General features: G+C 37.5%; 1 protein-coding gene across 1 annotated transcript in view; it reads right to left on the minus strand.

Moving 5' to 3' along the window:
* Positions 1-316: 316 nt before the first annotated feature.
* Positions 317-20,657, minus strand: part of Galnt3 (polypeptide N-acetylgalactosaminyltransferase 3) — a 34,518-nt gene continuing 14,177 nt past the window's right edge. Inside the window, exons 3-11 of the mRNA XM_052725202.1 lie at positions 17,216-17,388; positions 12,971-13,120; positions 10,728-10,962; positions 10,149-10,266; positions 8,479-8,679; positions 7,333-7,464; positions 7,066-7,167; positions 2,410-2,562; positions 317-1,615 (exon numbers count right to left, since the gene is read on the minus strand). Coding sequence (XP_052581162.1) covers positions 1,493-1,615; positions 2,410-2,562; positions 7,066-7,167; positions 7,333-7,464; positions 8,479-8,679; positions 10,149-10,266; positions 10,728-10,962; positions 12,971-13,120; positions 17,216-17,388 — 1,387 coding nt within the window. The 3' untranslated portion in view covers positions 317-1,492. The remainder of the gene's footprint in view (positions 1,616-2,409; positions 2,563-7,065; positions 7,168-7,332; positions 7,465-8,478; positions 8,680-10,148; positions 10,267-10,727; positions 10,963-12,970; positions 13,121-17,215; positions 17,389-20,657) is intronic.

Here is a 20,657-nt window from a genome sequence, read left to right on the forward strand (position 1 = left end):
TGGCAAAGTCTTACACCCTCTGTAACTTTAATATAAAGTTAGAAACATGATAGATGTTCCTTAAACTGAAAACTCTGCAAAGTAACTGCTTAGAAAATGTGGAATTTTTAATTCAACTTTTTAAAATTTAATTGATGCTTTATTATTTAATTAAAGCTCTAATACTAGGAAATGTTTTCTTTTGTACAACTGAGACCTTACTGGTTTTAAAAGTTAAAGCAAATTCTATTTTGCTTCTGAAATAATACAAGACGTCTCTCTATAAGATGGCCAAAGAGGAAACAGTAACTTCAAAACATAATTTTATGAGATTATTAAAGAAAGTTATCAGGAATTCATGTAACTACCAGCACCTTCGTTCCTCTTTTCATACCACTGTCACAGTCTGCATTTTTCCAAGAATCTGGGGTTCCACAAACAGCAAGCAACTAAAACCTAGTACAAAAACTGGATGCTTCCTCTACCCATGATCGATTACAGATTTTACCCCAAACTGGACAAAATTGAAACAAAAGTTTGCAATAGTGTTCAGGGTTCTTTTTTATTGTGTTTTCCACATAGATAAAAGTAAGGCTATTTTTTTATGAGAAAAATCCTTGTAAAGACATTCTATATAATTAATCAATAACGACATTTAGAATTGAGTCAAGTATATTGAAATTCAGTATTATAAATATTCAAGATTAGTGAATTTTGCTAAGAAAATAAGACTACTAGAAAGGAAAAAGGAACCCTTGTAGCCATAGCTAATAATTTATAAAGTTTTTTGTCTTTTTTTTTTTTTTTTAAAGTGCTCTGGGAAAACACACAATGTAGCCACTTCAGAAAAGCCGTTTGGGGAAGACACCTGTGCATCAGGAGGAGTGGGCTTCAGATTAAAAAAGATCTGTCAATTTTCCAAAAATTTCAATGTTAAAAATAGTCCTCTCCATATTCAACTTCATGTTCAAGGAAATATTCAACAGACAAGTAAACAGAAGACAACAAAAGTTTACCTGGATTTTAAAACAATAAATTCTAGATCTATAAAAATTTCCTGGTGTGTACAGAAAGGCCAATGGCTGACCTTCATTGATCCATTTCTATATAGTTATAAAAATACAGTATCAAATCTTTTTCTATTCCCCCTAAAATTCAGGGAAACATTTTAAGCTGTGAATGTGTGGATGTAGCTATGCATATTCCCAAGTGTACAAACACACATCACTTTACTAAGAAAATTATTTTCTTCATACTGTAAACATCTCTCTTCTACATCTGGACATTTCAGAATAGTCTTTGGTATTTCTAGTTGCTCTGTTTCCAGACAGAAACCCCCAGGATTTCTGCAGCAGTACTACATAGACATCTTAAGACATAAATAAGGAAAATGCACTTGGAATAAGTTACAATTAGCTGCTTTTGCATAATTTTCAACAACTACAGTGTATGCCTAGTCACAGTTTTATGAGGAAGAGTATGTCCTTTTCAACTCCTTAACTTTAAGGAACACTTAATTGTTTTGGCTAAAAATCCATTTTTGGAGTACGTCTGATGGGTCACATGGCACTAAGTGTGGATGCTCTCCACTTGCTGAAAGGCACATTTTAAATAATGGATTATATAGAAGTTGATCCTAGGAAAAAAGAAAACACAGAACATACATTAAGTTTCAAGATTCACAGTTAAAAGATAAATATGAAAATGACTTTATGGTTTCTCTAAAGGTAAAGGAAGATTTGCATAACAAATGTATCTGATTTTTAACTTTAAATCTAAGAGCAACTAAAGCTCATAAAATATTGATGAATTTGCTTATAATAATATAATTCACTTTACTGCTATCTAGTCAATGCAAGACATTTCAAAAATGAAGAGGGAAATAGAGCAAAATCTGAAACACATTTTCAAACAAGAAGCATTCCACTGGTATTCAAATGACCAACTTCAAAATCAGCAAAGTCAGCCTCATGATATGCTACTATTACACAAAACTAGTTTTAGATACCAATTACTATGATCAAGCTAAATCTTAAACATTTTTAAGAGCAGGCAATCTGCCATATATTCTTTCGATTCTAGATTAATTTAAAATGTACTAAAATGAAGGAAGACATAATTAGCATTTTTATATGAAAAATACTCTTTTTGCCCCTTTAAGGAATAAACATGGTTTTCAATATCTAGTATAAAAAAAAAATTCAAGTCAAGAATAAGGTACTAATTAATAATTTATCACCTGCATAAGCCAGGCTTCAACTTTACGATTAGTTGTTCCCATGGGTACTTAATCCCTAGGTATTCTCTTATCACATAGGCTGACACATAATAATAGTGGAGTTATTGAAAGTGAAGAAATCCTGATATATAGCACAGTAAAGCAATTAGAGCTATTCAAAGTGAACAGATAAATTAGCTGCAGCCAGTCACCTTGTGAATCTCCCATATCTGTTCTCCGGGGGCGATTGTCCTGTGACCTTTATAGACACAGGCCTTCAGCTGGACGACACCCTGAGTAGCATGAAGACATAACTCCTTCTGGATGTTGTGCCGGATTTCACGCTGAGCAGAATACTCAAAGTACTGTGGGATAGAGAGTGTTGTGATTGACAAAGGCACCCATGTGCCCAGTTGCAAAATAAGACAAGATGAAAACCAACCAGCTACCCACTAAATAGTAAACTCAGGAGTTCTTCAACAAACACAATAAAAATAACAGAAATGTAAGCAGGGTCATTATGCTTTTGTCCATTACCAGCAGGGATTACTTCCTAAATATGGTGTTCCATCCTTTCCAAACTAGAAGTTGGAAATTACGAGGTAGAATGGAGGCCCGCACAAGTGTACTGCAGAAAGCAGCCTGCAAAGTTCTAGTAAACAGTTAACTGGCTGCTTCTCTCTCCCCGATAATAATCCTTCTCTCATTCATCCCAACTAAGTCATTTTCACTAGTCTATGAACCATAATGGACTTTCCGAGTCTGTTTCTGCCCCTGTGAGATGGGTAGTAGTGGTCCCTGCCCACAGGGTTACTCTAATCACTAAGTGAACAGGTTGATAGGTGTAGAGCACTTGCAGCAAAGACCAGCACCTGGTCAGCACTTGATACATGGTAGCTCTTTACTAATGTATCTCTCCATATCCAATGAATGAGTCTCTTAGTTCCGCTGAATTTTCTTCTCTGGTGGTATTTCATTCATGCTTTCTCCTCCATCCCCACTTCTCTGACTCAGATTCCCCCTTAGTTTATACTGTAATGCCAACCTCTGACCCTATGATGCATCAATCCTGTCAGCTGCTTGGGAGCCCTATAAGCTTTGGTTTGAAATGCTAACAAGTTTGCTTAACAAACATCCCCTCTGTTGCTCAAGGCTATCCCCCTATCTGACGCACGCAGTGTTCAGGAATCACTCCTACTGCAGCCACGGCCTCAGCTGTAGTAGAGCACGCTCACTTCGTATGAATCTACCACTAAAGAATAACCCAAGAGTTCGCTCTATGGCCAGGCTGTTGCCTGGAAATCCTGTGACCCTTTCCTGCTTTGCTAACTCCTTTTCATTCTTTAAGAACTAGATCAAACATTGTTTTACCTCTTTATCTCTCCAGTTTTTTTTTTTAACTTGGTGGAAAACTATAACTTTCAAGGCCTCCATAGGACATCAGAGATAGCATATTCTATACTACTAGAACTGTATGTGTAGTTAGTTGGATTCTCCGTGAGCCAAAGCTAAGCACTGTATCAACAAATAATATTCACTGTCGTGACAGGTACTTTACTGACTGAACTATTGTCCCAGCCATATAATAACAGGCATTATAAATCAAATATGTAATAATGTTGGCAGTCTAAGGATAAAATGAGTTAACATAATTGATTTTCAATAATGCAATAATGCCTGTTAGCACTAATATTTATTGAGCCCTTATTATGTGCTAGGTAGGCACTGTGCTAAAGTAAGCACTGCACAGACATTAACAGAATTCAGAGCCTCCATCCCAAGCTCCTTGTCTCAGTCTTATGCTTAATTTCTCTTCTCCTGCATGGAAAATATTAATTGATTTGGTAACCAACCATTCAGGTGAAAGCAGTGTAAAAAGTAGTTTAAGAAGGAGAAAGAAACAATATTCTAATTATCCCTAACTAAGTAATTTAAACTAAGATAAACCTTAAGAACTCAAAGATGATAAAAAAAAGGCTAGCCGGTAGTTCACATCGCTGTTATCAAAGAGTCACTAAGATGAAGGAAAGGAAAATAGCTGAAAATGCTTTGGTACCAACACGAAGTAAATAACTAATTAGCTGAAATTATGGGAGAGACACGTCACTCAGAACCTGCACACATGCACTAGAAGTGAATGTGCATGAAATATTAGCTGTCATAAGGCTGTAATGACATAACCGCATTGGACCAGAACATTCTCCAATCCAGCCACATAACAAAAATAGTTACTTTGCTTTGCATTCAGAAATACTGTTATAAAAGGATTATATGTCATAAACACCATTAAATTATTAAAATGAAAGAAAATGCTCAAATTAAATGAGACATCTGAATTTGAGTTCTCAAGGAACTAAAATTTGAAAAGTAGCTGGGGGAAATAATTGATTAAAAAGAACAGGACTGCCTGAAAGTGAGCTGAACATGGATGACACCAATGGATAGGCCAAAGTACCCAGGGAAAAGCCCATTAAGGCCTCAACCCTACACAAAGAACTACAGGCAACTGAGAAAGCTGGGAGCAGGAGAAGTGGTCCTTCCCAGGGAACAGCACACCAATTGGTTGTCCAGTGCCAAACATCCACATAAGTAACATTATACAGACTAAACAAGTTATATTTAGGAATATACATGTACATATATATGTGCATGTAATAACAATTAGTGAAAAAAAGAGGCCATGAACTTGAAGGAGAGTGGGCAGGGGTATATGGGAGGGTAGAAAGGGAAGGGAAAAATGTTAAAATTATATTAACTCTCAAAAATAAAAAACTAACAAGTAAAAGATATAATAAGTGATTGTGTTCAGATGACAGAAGCCAGAGTCATCTTAAAATACAAACCAGACAAGATTATTCTCCTGCTCCAAAAACCTCTTGATAGCTTCTGTAGAATTCAGAATTGAATCCATCTTCCTTAATAGGTCTGCGGAGCTCTATACAAGCAGGTTCCTTATCAAAATCTCTGGCCTCATTTCCTTCGCTCCTTGCCTAGACCACTCTGCGCTGGCCGCACTGGCCTTCTGTGTTCTCTGAACCTCTCTACTCGGCTGCTCTCACCCAGACTTCCCTCAGAACGCTCTTCTCTCCCAATGCTAGGCTCCATTTAAGATGACTGTCCCAGAAAGATCTTCTTTAACTTCAAGTCCAAACTCTGAATCCATCACTCACATTGTCTCAATCTGCTCTATCTCTTTTAGCATCTCAAATTATATTTTTACTTCCTATGGAAAAAAAATGCTTCTGTGACATAGGCTTCATAAGGTCAGTTCTTGCAACAGTACAAGCTGTATCATGTATTTAAACAAATATTTTTAATAACTGAATTTTCTCCCCAAATCTCTTAAAGACAGCCTATTCTATTGATAATTTAAATTTTATTTTATAATTCTCCGTAAAAATATTAACTTGGAAAAGACAATAGAAAAGCATACAAAATAACACATACACTATATTTTTACTATAGTACCTATAGTAAATTATCACAAAAATAGTAGTAATAGTATATTTTAAGATAAATATAATTCTGGAGAGAGCTTGAGAAACATGTCTTAGTATTAACAATCATTGGTAACATATTTACAAATGAGGAAATAAGCATATTGTTATTTACAAAATAACATAATTATTTCTATAACTATTCTTATGTAGAAAAAAAGGAAAAATTAAAAGATTATATATAGTCAAATAAATACTGAAACTGAATTAAGCTGAGTTTAATGAATAGGAAGATGTATAGAAGTAGATTGGAGAGGACACACATTGACCCTTTTTTCCTAACACTGATACTTTCAAAGTCCTATCAAAGTATGTACAAAGTAGTACAAACATGTACTGCTATGAAAATCCTGTTCCAAAATATAGGCAATTCCCAGAAAGTAAAAAGTTCCAAATGTTTTTCTTTGTATATTTTTCCTCACACTCTTTCCATTTCCTTTCCATTCCCACTAAACACATCTCTAGGTTGTACTCACCTCTCAATATAAAGTCTAAAATGTTATCTTTCTCAGGAAAATCCATGGGTACCTCCCCTAATTCTGATGTGGTTTTATACACCTACCAAGCACCCTGGAGTCCTTACTCCAGACCTAATGTTACTGGCTGCAGATGCTGGGCTTACAGTACAAGTTCCTAAGGGAGCTAGGAGCAGACAGATGAAACCCACCCAGAGGTCAGTCGGGGAACTTGCGGACTGACTGTGGAGAAAGTCTAATCCTTCTCTGAATTAACTTGCACATGATAAGGTCAAAATAAGCAAAAAGCCAAAAAATTCATATTTTCTCTACAACTTTAGTAGGCTAGGTAGGAACATTTCACATTTGCCCTTAATTGGAAAAATAGAGTGGAAACAAGGAGGTCAGCAATCAAAGAAAAACAAAACAAGAAGAAAAGAAAAACACAGCGTTTCGATGCAGGGAACTGAAGCAGCGTCTCTGCCCTAAAACGATCTTACAATGCGGCTGTGTCAGCATTATCACTGGCCGTAATCTGCTACTACATTTCATACAGTCTTCACCTGTCGGCTCACAAAGCCACCATACCAACAGTCACACAAGTGTCAAAACTACATCACACACACACACACACACACACACACACACACACACACACACACACACACCATCAAATGGCATTATCCTTTTTTTTTTTTTAATCCTTCTCCTTTCTATGGATCAAGTGAGTAACTTCAGATTCCTTTCAGAGCCCAAGTGGACGCCAAAGTAACCACTCTGCAACCTCATGTTTAGCTTAGAAACACCTGCACACCACTTTACCTTAGCATGGAGCCAAGCGGTGACTTCTGAAAACCACCCAGCACCTGACCGCGTCTGGAGTGCTCAAAGGAGAGTCATCCTAGGCAGTGCTCACCTGGTTTCCGCCGAGTCCATGGCACGTGTACAGGATCAACGGTTTCCCTCCCTGGTTATTTTCACCAACATCCAGACACTGAGGTTGACCAATACTCTTAATCTAAGTCAACGATTGAAAGTATAAAAAGAAAAATCAATTGCACAGTTTCTGTTTTTCAATTAATTTCGGGGAGGTGGCATTAATAATGTAAAACTCCAAAAGCAATAAATTAAAAGGTATGGGAGGGGATCTCTCAAGGAAAAAGGGGAACATAAAAATACTCACATATCCAGATATAACAGGATTAAGGTCTGGTACATACACTTCTGGGTAAACAGTATTCAGGTACCATGTAAAATTTTTACACTGAAGGCGTTTCTTTATTTCAAATCTTTTTGAAAGATCACCAAATGATTTCTAGAAATAGATGAGGGAATGAAAGGAGTGCTTAGTCAAATCAGGACTGATAGATGCTTCAAACGGTACTATCTGTATTTATATCTACATGTACTGGATAAAGTTCTGAATGCAAGATGGACCTTAAATGGACCATTCATTCACGCACCAAGTGTGCGGCCCGCCTGGTCACACTGGAGCGCTGTAACACACTTTACTTATGGACAGATCTTCTATAGGGCAAAGGTCTCTAGACCTTTGTGGACCAAAATACTGTGAGCACGGGGCTGATTGGGGGAGCATTCGGAATTCATCCCAACTCTTCACGTTAAAATGACCTATAAAGTGAGAGGAAAGGAACCACATTCGGATTGGGTGCTAAGACCCAATGAGCTCATTATCTTTTTGCAGTCAAATGGCAAAAAATCATCCCCCAAACTGCACAGTTGGGTGTTTTCTTTTCTAATTTAAGTGTTTTAATCTTAACACAATTCCCAATTGGAACTTGAGTTGAAAAAGGCAATTTTGAGTTAATTGTATTTTATTTTCCTTTATTCTAAAGGACAAGGAAAACAATTAAAAATGCCTGAATTTTATAAAGTTGTTTAATTTTTTTCTCTTAAGAGAGCAAACTAGCATTATCAATAAGTTATATATACATTCACTATTTTATCATCATCATCATCATTATTATTATTATTTGTGTGTGTGTGTGTGTGTGTGTGTGTGTGTGTGTGTGTGTGTATCTGGGTGCACACATGTGGGAAGTCAAAGGACAAGTTACAGGAATCAGTTCTCTCCTTCCAAGGTATGGGTCCCAGGGATTGAACTCAGGTCTTTAGGCTTGGTGACAGGCTGCTTTACCCACCACACCATCTTGATGGCCCCAAGTTATTTAAGGCTTAAAATTTAAAAGCCTACTTTCAAAAATACTTTTTAGATTTTTTTTTTGTGTGAAGTGATTCAAGCAAAAAAAAAAAGGCCTACGGGCTTGGAATAGTTGAAGTGTCCTTTCATAATTTAGCCCTCACTTACTTGTTTAACAATTTTTGCTGCATCTGTGTTTCTCCTATAAAATATTTCCTTGTATTCATCCATCCAGACTTCCGCAAGGCGAACTTGGTTGCGAGCAATCACCTGCGTGCCTTTTGGGAAGGTATGAGGGCTTTTGCTGCGGAAAACATGTCCAACAACAGAGCAAGGCATAATCTCCAACTGCCCACCACATTGCCACACCTGATAATTAACGATATTTGTTTAAATTCACAGGATTTTGGGGAAAAAAAACTGCTGCTTTAAGTTTACCTTTAAGATACCAACACATACAAAATGTAGAGAGTTATTATCGTGTTATAAACAGTCTCTATGCTAGTTCCACTTATGCCTTATAAATGTAAACAATGGCTTTATTAAATGAAATGAGAAATACAGAGAACAAACGCACATCTTCAGAAAGTAGGTTTACAAGATCATGAGTTCTGAGTCCTTCATAAAAACTAATTCCAAGTTTTCTTTTTGGCCAATAATTATGCAAGTGTTCTAATATGCAGAGAAAAACAAGGCTCTCTCTGGTGTAGCTATTTCCCCCTTAAACACATGGTCACTTACTGAAACTACACACTTTCTTTTTCCCCTAAGAAATGAAGTAGCCATCTGGGCACAAAAGAACCCAGACTCTATTTACTCCTTGGATATTCAATTTGGCATTAAAGAAAACCATTCAAGAAAGCCATTATTGCCAAAATATAACCCATTGTATTTACAAAGGAATTGGTCATCATATTAAAAAGTCCACATCTACATGGAATGTGTCTAAAAGTTTGCAGTAGTACTAAATAAAATGTCTTAAGGATTAGTTCTGCCGTTAACAATCGGTAAGCAAAAAACCTAAAATGGAGTCATGCTTAGTAGTGGATGCTGAGGGGAGTGGCCAACACCTCCTCTCCTCCTCATTTGAACAAATCAGATGGCTCAGTGACAAGTCCAGTTCCACAAACTGCATTGAGCTTCATCAGCATGCGCTAGGGCTGGAAACACGGAGCTAAGTTTAAAAAGACCCCTGCCCTTCAGCAGTTCAGATGTGGCAAGGCCACTACTGTCCTATACGATGGAGCCAGAGCCAACACACAAGCCTAACTCCCAGGTCTTTCCCCACTACATTCCAATCTAAAGGACAAAAAGTGAGTGACATGGTTACCACAAAAATGAAGTCATGAAGTTGAATATATTAAGCACATGTCATGACTACTAAAAGCCTGTTTTGTTTATATTAACTTAAAACATGCATTATGAAAAGAAGGGGAACAGCTCATATGCTACAAAGAGTTAAGTCTAGTGTCTTTTACAGTTATAAATAAATGTTTTCCATACTGACTCCCTTGATAATCAACTCATTTCCTGAAGCACTAGGTTTAATTATATTTATCTTGGCTGGAATTCAGTAGCTACAAGTGCATTAATTGGTGTTATTGCCTGGACACAGGAGTTTAACTGATTCCTCTTGTTACATTGGCAACCATGAATAAATATATCAAGTTACAACTTAAATGGAAATAGCCTCATTGCCAATTTTCCAGCAATTACATTATAGAAAGCTCTAAATACATAAAGACAGCATACATCTGCAACAGCCTGTATGAGCTGATCAGAACACAATACATCACCCTGTTTGACATGCGTGCTATGTTTAATCTCCATAAACTTACTCTGAATGACATTTCTATATTTTCTCCTCCCCAGATTTCCATTTCTTCATCGTAACTTCCAATGTGCTCAAAATATTCTTTAGATATAGAAAAAAGGCCTCCTGCGAAGGTAGGGGTCCTGAAAAGAAATACATTACCGAAGTTTGATATAGAAATCCAACAAGCTGAAAGGGGTCATTGAAAGAACCAACTGGACATTACAGGTAAAGAGATATTAGGTTACATTTAAAATTTGTATGTAGACAAAGAAGAACTAAAAATTCTTTCTTCAAAGTTAAGGTTTTGGGAGAAATAAATACTTTAAAAAACATCATCTTCCATATTCTTGTTTCTCTCCTTAACCTGCCTTAATATTCTTAAACTACGATTTATGAAGACATGAGAATTCACCTAATCCTACTGGCTGCTCATAATATCATAAAAAAGAGCCTTGTACATTACTAGTCTACATATGGAATGTTATAGATTTTTTTCTGTTATTAAGAATTATCACACAAGCAACTACTGTGAAAATGAATATATATATGTAGCATTTGGTGCTTACGGTGTGAATGTAAGACATGGGAGCAAGGATCTTACTTAATTGGGTAGGTTTCATCTTTCCTTCTTTGCTTCTCATGATCAGGAAGTGATTCCCAGCCAAAGGAGAGGCTCCAGTCAAAATTTCCACGGTTGTGGTTGCTTCCATATGGAGAAGGCTTGCTGAACTCAAAGGTATTCAGATCTATGGATGCAATATCTGGACTCACCACTGCCGTGTGGTTCTCAGCTATTCTGGCCAGCAGAGGTTCCAACCAACCATAGAAGCACTCACCTGCCCCAAACAGAAGCTATGGTCAATTTAATGGAAACATTGAAAGAGTTTTCTTTGATATTACAGGAAAGTTTATAGGAAATTAGAAAGAAAAGATTATCTGTGTTTTGAATATACATACATGGGTGATTTCTTTTCATCTTAATTATAATAGGCAAAAATGATGTATTTAAGAGTATACAACGTGTTTTGATACACACACACACTAACGTACTGTTAAAAATTTACTATGTTCAGGCCAATTAAGATATCCATCACCTTATGTGGGGGTGGGGGACACGTGAAATCTACTTCCAGCCATTTGAAAGTATACAACACACTATTACCTATAGCCACCATGCTGTACAACAGACCTCTACAAGAAGGGGATTCTCAAGGGCTCTTCTGATGAGAGTAGGATGAAAACAAAAGCAAAATCAGGGAAATTCTTCTAAGAGATGACTTTCTTCTCCTCGCATGGCAGACGGCGCTAATGCATTTACCATCCTTGTTATAGGGGCCCTTTTCCTTTAAGAATGGGCCATGAGGCCGGGCGGCGGTGGCGCAGGCCTTTAATCCCAGCACTCGGGAGGCAGAGCCAGGCAGAGATCTGCGAGTTCAAGGCCAGCCTGGGCTACAGGGTGAGATCCAGGGCAGGTACCAAAACTACACAGAGAAACCCTGTCTTGAAAAGCCAAAAAAAAAAAAAAAAAAGGAATGTGCTATGAATCAAGCTAAACTTTCCACTTAACCCTAAAATTATTCTAACATTTAAATTTGTGTCTCTTCCACCCACTAAGGTACAGTAATTGAAAGCTTAATTCTAATTCCTGGGTCTTAGGAGAAAGTAAGTCAGCTAGTTAGAATATTCTGAATTTAGTGGCTACAGAAAAACCATTCAAAGCTGCTATAGCCCTGATGGGATAGGAGCAGAGAGTCCCATGAAGGTCAGAACCATGGTCTTGGGCCACATCATACCATGTCACACAGGTGAGGGCCTCATAGTTAAATTTGTCAGTCATGGCCTGGAAGGATCATTGTCTAGCATGGAGGAAGATCTTACTACATTTTGGATCAGAAAAAGCAATACTAGAGAGTGATATTATCCTTTGAAAAACATTCCAGACCTCCATTCATTTTTCAAATGCTAGATTAAGAGACTACCAAACGCAATGGCTCTCAACACAACCCAAAGCCCAAAGCCTTCCTGTGAAAACCAGTGCGGGTCTCAGCCAGCTCTTGGGTGAAGTGTAACCTAAGAGCGAGGCAGCTCACATCCAAGCATTCATACGAAGAGGAAAACTCCCCAGACTTACAGCTCCAGGGACAAAGCAAGCACTATTGTGTTCAAGCCTAGAATATCCACTGAACAGTGACTCCGAAGGACTTTCTAAAACTATAAAACAGTGCCACGGGAACCATGAAAGCACAGAGAGCAACAACTGCCCAAGAGGGACAAAATTAGCCAAAACTGTGATATTCATGGGACAATATAGCAGGGTACCGATTACTAGACAGAATAGATCCAACAGATCTTCAACCGGAAAAAAAAAAAAAAAAATATATATATATATATATATATATATATATATATATATATATACACACACACACACACACACACACACACACACACACACATATATATATATATACATATATATACACACACAGTTAAAAGTGGCAGTATTGAAACAAAGCTCAATGATAGTGCTGATCATACTTAGATAAAAATGTAATCTCACACCGTGTAGGAGTGAAAAATTGCAAGGAAAAATGCCTTTTGCTCTTCCTTTGTCTTATGATAGAATGAACACCTAGGGTAGGGGAGGTGTCCTAAGCAAGAATCACCCACAGATAAAGCTGGGAACTGAAAACACTGAGGAGGCCAGGGCTGCTAGGCCTGCCATGGCTACCATGGGTTAAACATGCTCTTCAGAAGAATGCAATGAGACATCTAAAGACAATTAACTTTGAAATGAAGCAGAGGAGGGGGAAAGTTACAAGCCATCTCCACACACACACTTACAGTGAGCATCCAGAAACGTGAGCGTCTCCGCGGTTGCTACTGCTGCCCCTAGCAACCGAGCAGTGATGAGGCCCTTTCTTTCTCGCTGTCTCACTATTTTCACTATAGAAAATTGTTTTATGTATTCCTCTAGCTTTTCATGCAAGTAGTCTGTAAAGAAGAAAAAAAAATTAGAGTTAACTTTTTAGAAAAAAGTTTAGTTTTATATATAACTTCTGAAAGCTAATGAAATCATAGGCCGTTGACCCTTCTAAATTCATGTCAACATTTTGCTCATTCTGCCAGTAGAAGTAACATTACATTACCTTTAACTCTTTGAGGAAAATGAGACTATGTATACAAACTGTAACTCCTGTAATACCTCATGTTAGAACTTCTGTCCACGTCATACAAATACATGCAATATGTTAGGGGCATGTGAGAGGCCTACATGGGGTGGACCCCAGGAGTTTAGAAAGCTCACAGAGAGCTGAGCTGAGTGACTGTAGGAGTCAGGAAAACAGGTCTCAATAAAAACAAAATTCAACGAATTTTTAAACTGGTACTAAAATTTGAGAACTATGACAAGAAATGCCAGGCATTTAATATGGCTCACTAGCTGTTTGTTAGGCAGTGGTCAAAATAGCTTAATAATCAAATGTCAAGAAAAAGGCAAGTAGGGGATGCCCAGAGTTGTGGCAGGTTGGGGACATTCCCACCGTCAGCAGAAAACCTTAGTGTCTCTTGAATTCTTTTCCAATAAAATACAGAACTAAAAAGGGGTGTGTGAATCAGGCAGTTAAAAAACAGACAGAGCTATAGTAACACATACTTTAGGATACTAAACAGCTGAGGTTGGATGAGCTAGGTGAGAAGCAAGGGTTGAGACAATCAGATCAATCTGGTACTGTTCAGATGGTCAGGCATCTTCAGTCCACTATATCACCATTAGATTCTTTCGGTCATGGTGGGTGTGTTTTGCTTTGTTTCTTTCAGGCATGGTCCTGCCAGACACAGCTGGCCTGGAATGTGTGATCCTCCTGCCTCAGCTTGCAGAGTGCTGGGATTACAGACTTATGCCAATGCATCTAACTTAAATTCTTGAATTATTGTGAATATATAACTCGGTTTAAGCGACCATGTCAGGCCCAGAGCACAGCCTCAAATACAAAGGGAATTTACGGAGGACCCAAGTTCAATTCCCAGCATCTACATGCTGCATTACAACTGTCTATGTCTTCACTGTCAGGGGGATTGGACACTCTTTTCTGGCTTCCTTGCACTGCATGCATGTGATGGACAGACAGACAGACAGACATGCAGGTAAAACACCCCCATTCCAAAAAATGGAAAAATTAAAAAAAAAAATCTGGAATATGTTCGAATTCTTATCTGCTCCCTAAATTTTATCCAACCCGTATTCCTTTTTGAGAAGTACAAACTTTCATCAAATCAGAGGTCCTAGATTATAGAACCATTCCTCATAACGGTTTGACCTCAGCAAAGTTGTTTTGCCTTTTCTATACTTTAGATCCCTTATCTATAGGGAGGACACGACATCCTAAGTGGCACAGATGACTACTGGGAGAATGAGCTGGGGCAATACTGGACAGCAGAACACAGGGCCTACCAGGTGGCACCACTCTAAAAATGTTATCTCTGGTTTTTGCCTTCACTAGGATTTAATTACCTTTTTGGTACCCAACTATCCTCATCTTCACTCCACATTTCCTAAACAAACTGCGGTCGGGGACTAGTTTTCACTTCACAGATGTATGGGGGTGGGGTGGGGGTAGGTGTGTAAGTATGTGTGTGCACGTGTGTGTGTGTGTGTGTGTGTGTGTGTGTGTGTGTGTGTATTTTCTTTTTTAAAGAGAGTTGTGCACCCTAAGCTAGCTTGAACTCCCGAGCCTCTTGCCTCAGCCTCTGAGTGCTGGGAACCCAGGCATGCACTACCACCCCCCCACCCCCCACCCCCCCACCCCCCCACCCCCCAGCTTTTCACAGTCTCCTTTCAGCCACACGGGTGCTCATTGGCTGTTTCAGATGAATTCAGTGAGACAAATTGCACGAGCATTCAAGCATAAATTTTGTTAGGAAAGCAGCTCAAATTCATTGTCAAGTACTTATGACAATTATAAAAGTGAGCAGGTCTTTTAGCTAAGCAGTCCTCCTTCTCTACCCTTATCGAGCTGAGTGACTCAAGCTCCTGAAGTCGCTGTTACATGACATGTGATGATGCTGTGGAGAAAAGATACAAGGAGCCATGGGGAGAATGTGTCTGGCTCATCAAATAGACTTTTTTTTTTTTGAAGATAAAACAAAGGGGGTAATCATGGTGTTATGGTGAGAACATTAACTTTTAAATTGGTATGACTCTAATGTAATTAGGGAAGCCTTACACTTATTTTGAAAGTGACTGGGAAAGAAAACAAAATGGTTGAAACAGGAAGACAATGAATGGGTATGTCTTCATTCTCATGTCCTTTACTTCAGTGTTGTTTGAGCTTTTAAGCAAAGATGCATTTTTCAACTGAAGGCCTACTAGAAGTAAATTTGCCATGCCTCCACTGTCTCACTACTTGGGACAATCAAGCAAAATAAAAATCATCTATGAAAAGACATTCAAAACATCAAAGGGGGAAAACATTTCCAGGACTATGTTAGTGGTTTTTGGGTTTTTTTTGTTTTTTTCCCTCTTCTTCAGGTAAACTTATAGGGGATGTAGATCTTAATCAAGCATGACTTAAAACCCATTGGCTGCTGTCCAACCAGACAGGAAGAACCACAAAATCGGATTATCAGCAAAATACCAGTTAGTTACAATTAAGTGGTAAAGTAATAGGAAAGGGTATTAGAAATTCAAAGATCTCCAGAGTGTGCATTTCATTTCCTCTTCCTTCTCTTGGTCCATTCTGCCTTTTTCCATTTGTTTGGTTGCTGTAGCCCCAGACATCAGCTGGCATTGTAGGCATGCAACACCACATCTAAGTTATGGAACCTAACTTGAATGCAGGAGGCATGAATTATAAAACGTCCTCACTTGGAGACTAGGTCTCACATTCATGTCAAAAATCTCTGGAATAGGAGAACTGTTTTTTTTCTGCCCAAATATTGAGGACACAACCTCACTTTATTTACAGTATGTTTAACTGGAAGCCATGAAAATACATAGAATTGTAGATAGATGTAATAAAGCTAATATTTTATTTTATGGTCACTTATTACCATGTTTGGGCTAAGGATACAAGTAATGTAACCTAATCAATACCTGCCTTTTTCTTTTCTCATGTATATAAAATGATGGTATACATAACAATATTTTGGATTTGGTGAGGGCATGTTTTACATGGAATCTAACTCCAAACTTGTGTTTGTACAGAAGTAAATTTTGTAATCAATGAAATAAATTGTTCTGGACTTACAGTAATGGTAATTTTGAAAAATTAGAATCAGAATATTTATAGATTTATGATTCCAATTTAAAGTATCTAACTTAGTATTTGACTTATGATTTTAAGTAGAAACAAACATTTAAAAAACATTGCTAATTTTGAAAACAACACTGAATTATTTTTTAAAAGCCCAGGTCATACTTCAGAGATAGCAGTTGCCTGCCGTGCATGAGGCCTGTATTAGATCCTCAGCACTGCAATGGGAGAAAACGCCCAAATAAAACAGAATGGAATGACAGTGTGGCATTGGGTACTTATGAACATTACCTATTAATTATAATACTTACAAGAACTCCTTCATATTTAAAAACCCAGTTATGCTCCAGTTCTAAATCATGCAATGGGATGCTTTCTATAATCAATAGCATATTAATTAAACTCAGCATAGTTTTCCTTTTCAGTGGTTTAAGGTAATAACATCATTTAAATTTGATACAGCATGATATTATCTTCATTTTATCAATAAAGAAACTGAGGCCAAAGAGTAAGTAACTTAACAAATTCACATAGCCGGATAGGACCACAGCTGAGGTTCCAGTCCAGACAGCTTTTCTTCATGCCCACATCTCTGCTCTTAGTCACTGTGCTCTAGAGTAAAACCACACCCTCTAGAACTACAGTTCTGAATAATGGTGTTCAGAAAGTCCTACAATCCAAAATGTTGAAATATGGCATCCTAGAATTCAGACTTTACCACTCATCACACCCAACCCCTTCAGGTTCTGAGACGGCACACAGGGAGTACAATATAAAACCAGGCCGACTTTGGACATGATCACAAGGATTTATTGATAAGCATATGCTTTCTTACCGTCTACACTAGCGTCATCCACCAAGATGATTTCCTTCAGCAGTATTGCAGGTGAAGAATACAGCACACTGTGGACAGTTCTAAGCAGCGTGGACCACGCTTCATTGTGAAAGACTATTATGACACTGGTGGTAGGCAGGGGAGGGCAGCGCTTAAATTTCTGTTCAATGCATCTAGAGGAAGTTAGAGAAGCAGAACCAGTATGACTCATTCTGTTTAATTACATCAGCATCGCACCATTTCTATCCCACTGCTAACCTGTCAATATTTAATCATTATCGCCCCAAACGACAGCAACTCACATAAATAAATAAATAAACCCAAATAAACAGCAATGTTGATTTGCACATGAAAGTATCTTAATGGTATACAGATATAACTAGGTTAAAGGAAAGTTCCGCAAGCAGCTCATTCATCCTAATCACGTTCACCGACACAGATGACCAGAGTCAAGCTTTCCAAACTATCTGATTTCAGAAGTAAATACAACCTATAAAGGAAGCAACATGCAAAAAGCAAAATGTCTAACCACTCTTCAATAAAAAACAAAATAGTCTTTTCTTACTCAAGTCACCCATTTTTCTTATTTGATTTAAACTAACTTCATTCATTGAATAGGCACTTTGGTAGAAGTTATGTTAGATGTGTTTGTAAGTATAGGATGTGTGTTTCCTAAGTATTTTCCAAGTTGACTTAATTAATTTACTTTATGTATGGAATTGAAATGGGCAGGAAGTGCACCATAAAACCTAGGTTCTTATGATCATCAATGCTTAGCACCATTTAACCATCTGCGTTAAGGAATTTACCCATTAAGGAATTTACCCTGATCATGTGTTTTGCTCTTTGATTAAGACTTATCATTTTCAAATTGTCTTTTAACACGACATATTTAGAAATTTAAAGATCTATATATCCATGGTAAAAGGTTTGTACTGGGCCAGCCATGATGGTATATGACTTCAATACCAGCACTTGGAGGAGAGGCAGGTGAATCTTGAGGCCAATCTGGTCTACAGAGCAAATTCCAGGCCAGTCATGGCTACATAATGAGACCCTGACTTTAGAAAAAAAAAAAAAGTTTTGAGCATATAACCATCTGTTCTATTGATGTACACAGGGAAAGGACTCCTAAGTGGTCTTGGTTTGATTAATTAGTGTTACTATCAATTACCTAGAAGCATTAATTACAGATTGTTATCAAATTCACTTTTGTAACATTGTCTTCCTCAAAGAAAACACTATTTATAAACTAATTCAACAGCAAGGTAACAGTGGCTCAGTACAGCCTCCAGCCCTTGAGATGAGATGCCATGATGAATAGTCACCAGCCTTTGGAGTTGAGGCAAGGAAGAAGTGAGGGTTTACAACCAGGGTATGAAATTAACTGTGTGTGGTCTGTGCACAAGATAAGCTGGCAAGGCAGCAGTGTCTATAAGGTCATTTAAATGCCATACATGACTGTATCATTTTGGGCAGCAGACCATATCATTCCCCCACCAACCCTATAAAAAACACGAACAATCAAAGACTGCTGCTCAAACTCAAAGGTAAGGAAGTAAATCATTCACTTGTAGAGACAAGACCCAACGCACTTCGGTTGCTTGGAGTGGCCAGTAGGCCATCTCCAGTGTGGCAGCTGAGCCTACAAACAATTCAGCAAGTTCTCTCATGAAAAGGCTTTACAACCATACCGTGGTAGAAACGGGTTTGGGATTCTTTCCCAAAAGCAGGTCAGTAGGGGGAAACGTTTATGGAAGAGAAAAGGAATTAGATCAGAGGTAGCTGTGAACAGGACATGTCGGTAAAGCTGACAGAGAAATGGGGAGCAATGAAAATGTACTGCTGGAGGTAGAATGTCACACAGAATTACAGGAAGGTACCTTTTGAAAATTGAATTTTGAATAAACTGACTAAAAATAAAGTGTAAACACATAGATACACTTTACCATAATGACATAGAAATAAATTACTAAATATAAGTTCATATTTTAATACATAATGGTTTATAAACCAACACAAATTCTAAGTAAGACTTCTGGAAAAACCCCATGGTATGGCATTTTCTCCTGCTATATGGAGAGAAGAGAATTTTGGGATTAAGAATTTTCACCTACCTTTATTTGCTATGTAGTCAATTAATACAATATCAATTAAGAATTATATAATATTAAAGATGCAACGGACAAAACTGCACACACACAAACACACATACGTATCACTAGTAAAATGGTATCAATTTAATTGTGCAAGGCGTTCATTCCTCCTGTTTAAGTAAAGTAGGATTTATTTGCCTAACATTAATGAGAATTAGTAAAAAAAAATGATAGCAATAGGGTCACAGTAAAGTGTTGGTTATAATACTGATGCAAGAGATAAAATTTCTCAATAAGACTTTATAAACTGCAATCAATTTGAAATAACGTACATAGTAAATTTATGCTAAAAAACCATTTCATATCATTTAAAATAGTGCAAATAACCTACCACATAGGCTCTATATTTACTGTAAGGCAATTTGTGAAATTCAGCATTTAGAAATTGCTTAAACTATAAATCAGGTCATCACCTAGTTTTAGGAGACACTAGACCCACATGACTGATGAGCCTTGGGAAAAAAAAACCCTAGTAAGGTCTTCAGAAAATGGGGTCCTGTTGATACTGGTTATATTCGAAGTAAGAAACAACTGGCCTTTAGCACCCCCACAAATTGTTATCAAGAGAGTAATTGAGATGCAGATCTCCAACTCCAAATGAATATTGGCTGTTAATGTGCTCAGCTGATTTTTCTCTTCTTCAAAAATTAAATGACTGAACATTATTGAGGTTTGCTAATGTTAGAATTAAAATGGTCATCTTAAACTGATAGTAACTGACATCCCAATGAATAAAAATTATGTTTAATAAGTTTTTAGGCGGACTGCTTTTCAGTCACAAATTCTCCCAGAATTAGTAGAATGTAATACCGCATCTGAATGACTCATAAGAGAGAGGATCCTCTGAAACACTAGGGTACTTTATAAAGCAACCGTTTCTTCCCACATTTACTTTGAAGTGATGGGCAACTTAACCTTGAGCCATACCGATTAGAACAGAGGTACATCAATCTACCCGTGCAACTTCAACATTCAACAGGGATGCCAGAGCAGGAGTTCACAATCCCAAATCTAGCAAAATCTGAGAAAAAGAATATGTCCATCTACAGAAATATATATATATAATACATATATATTATATATATATTATATACATATATATAGTCAATGGCAAATGTAATCTGTTAGAACCAGGAAACAAAATATACAGTAGTTGCTTACTGTTTGCCTGTCTTGTGCTCTCAAATATTTATGGATGGGTCAAGAGTGCAGGAATTCATCTCACCTTTTGCAATTCACATACAGGTAACAAAATGGCTACTTAAAGGCACAGAGAAGGATTCTGT

Source organism: Peromyscus californicus, unplaced genomic scaffold (genome assembly GCF_007827085.1).
Source record: "Peromyscus californicus insignis strain IS unplaced genomic scaffold, ASM782708v3 Scaffold_7__1_contigs__length_154581171, whole genome shotgun sequence".
NCBI lineage: Eukaryota > Metazoa > Chordata > Mammalia > Rodentia > Cricetidae > Peromyscus > Peromyscus californicus.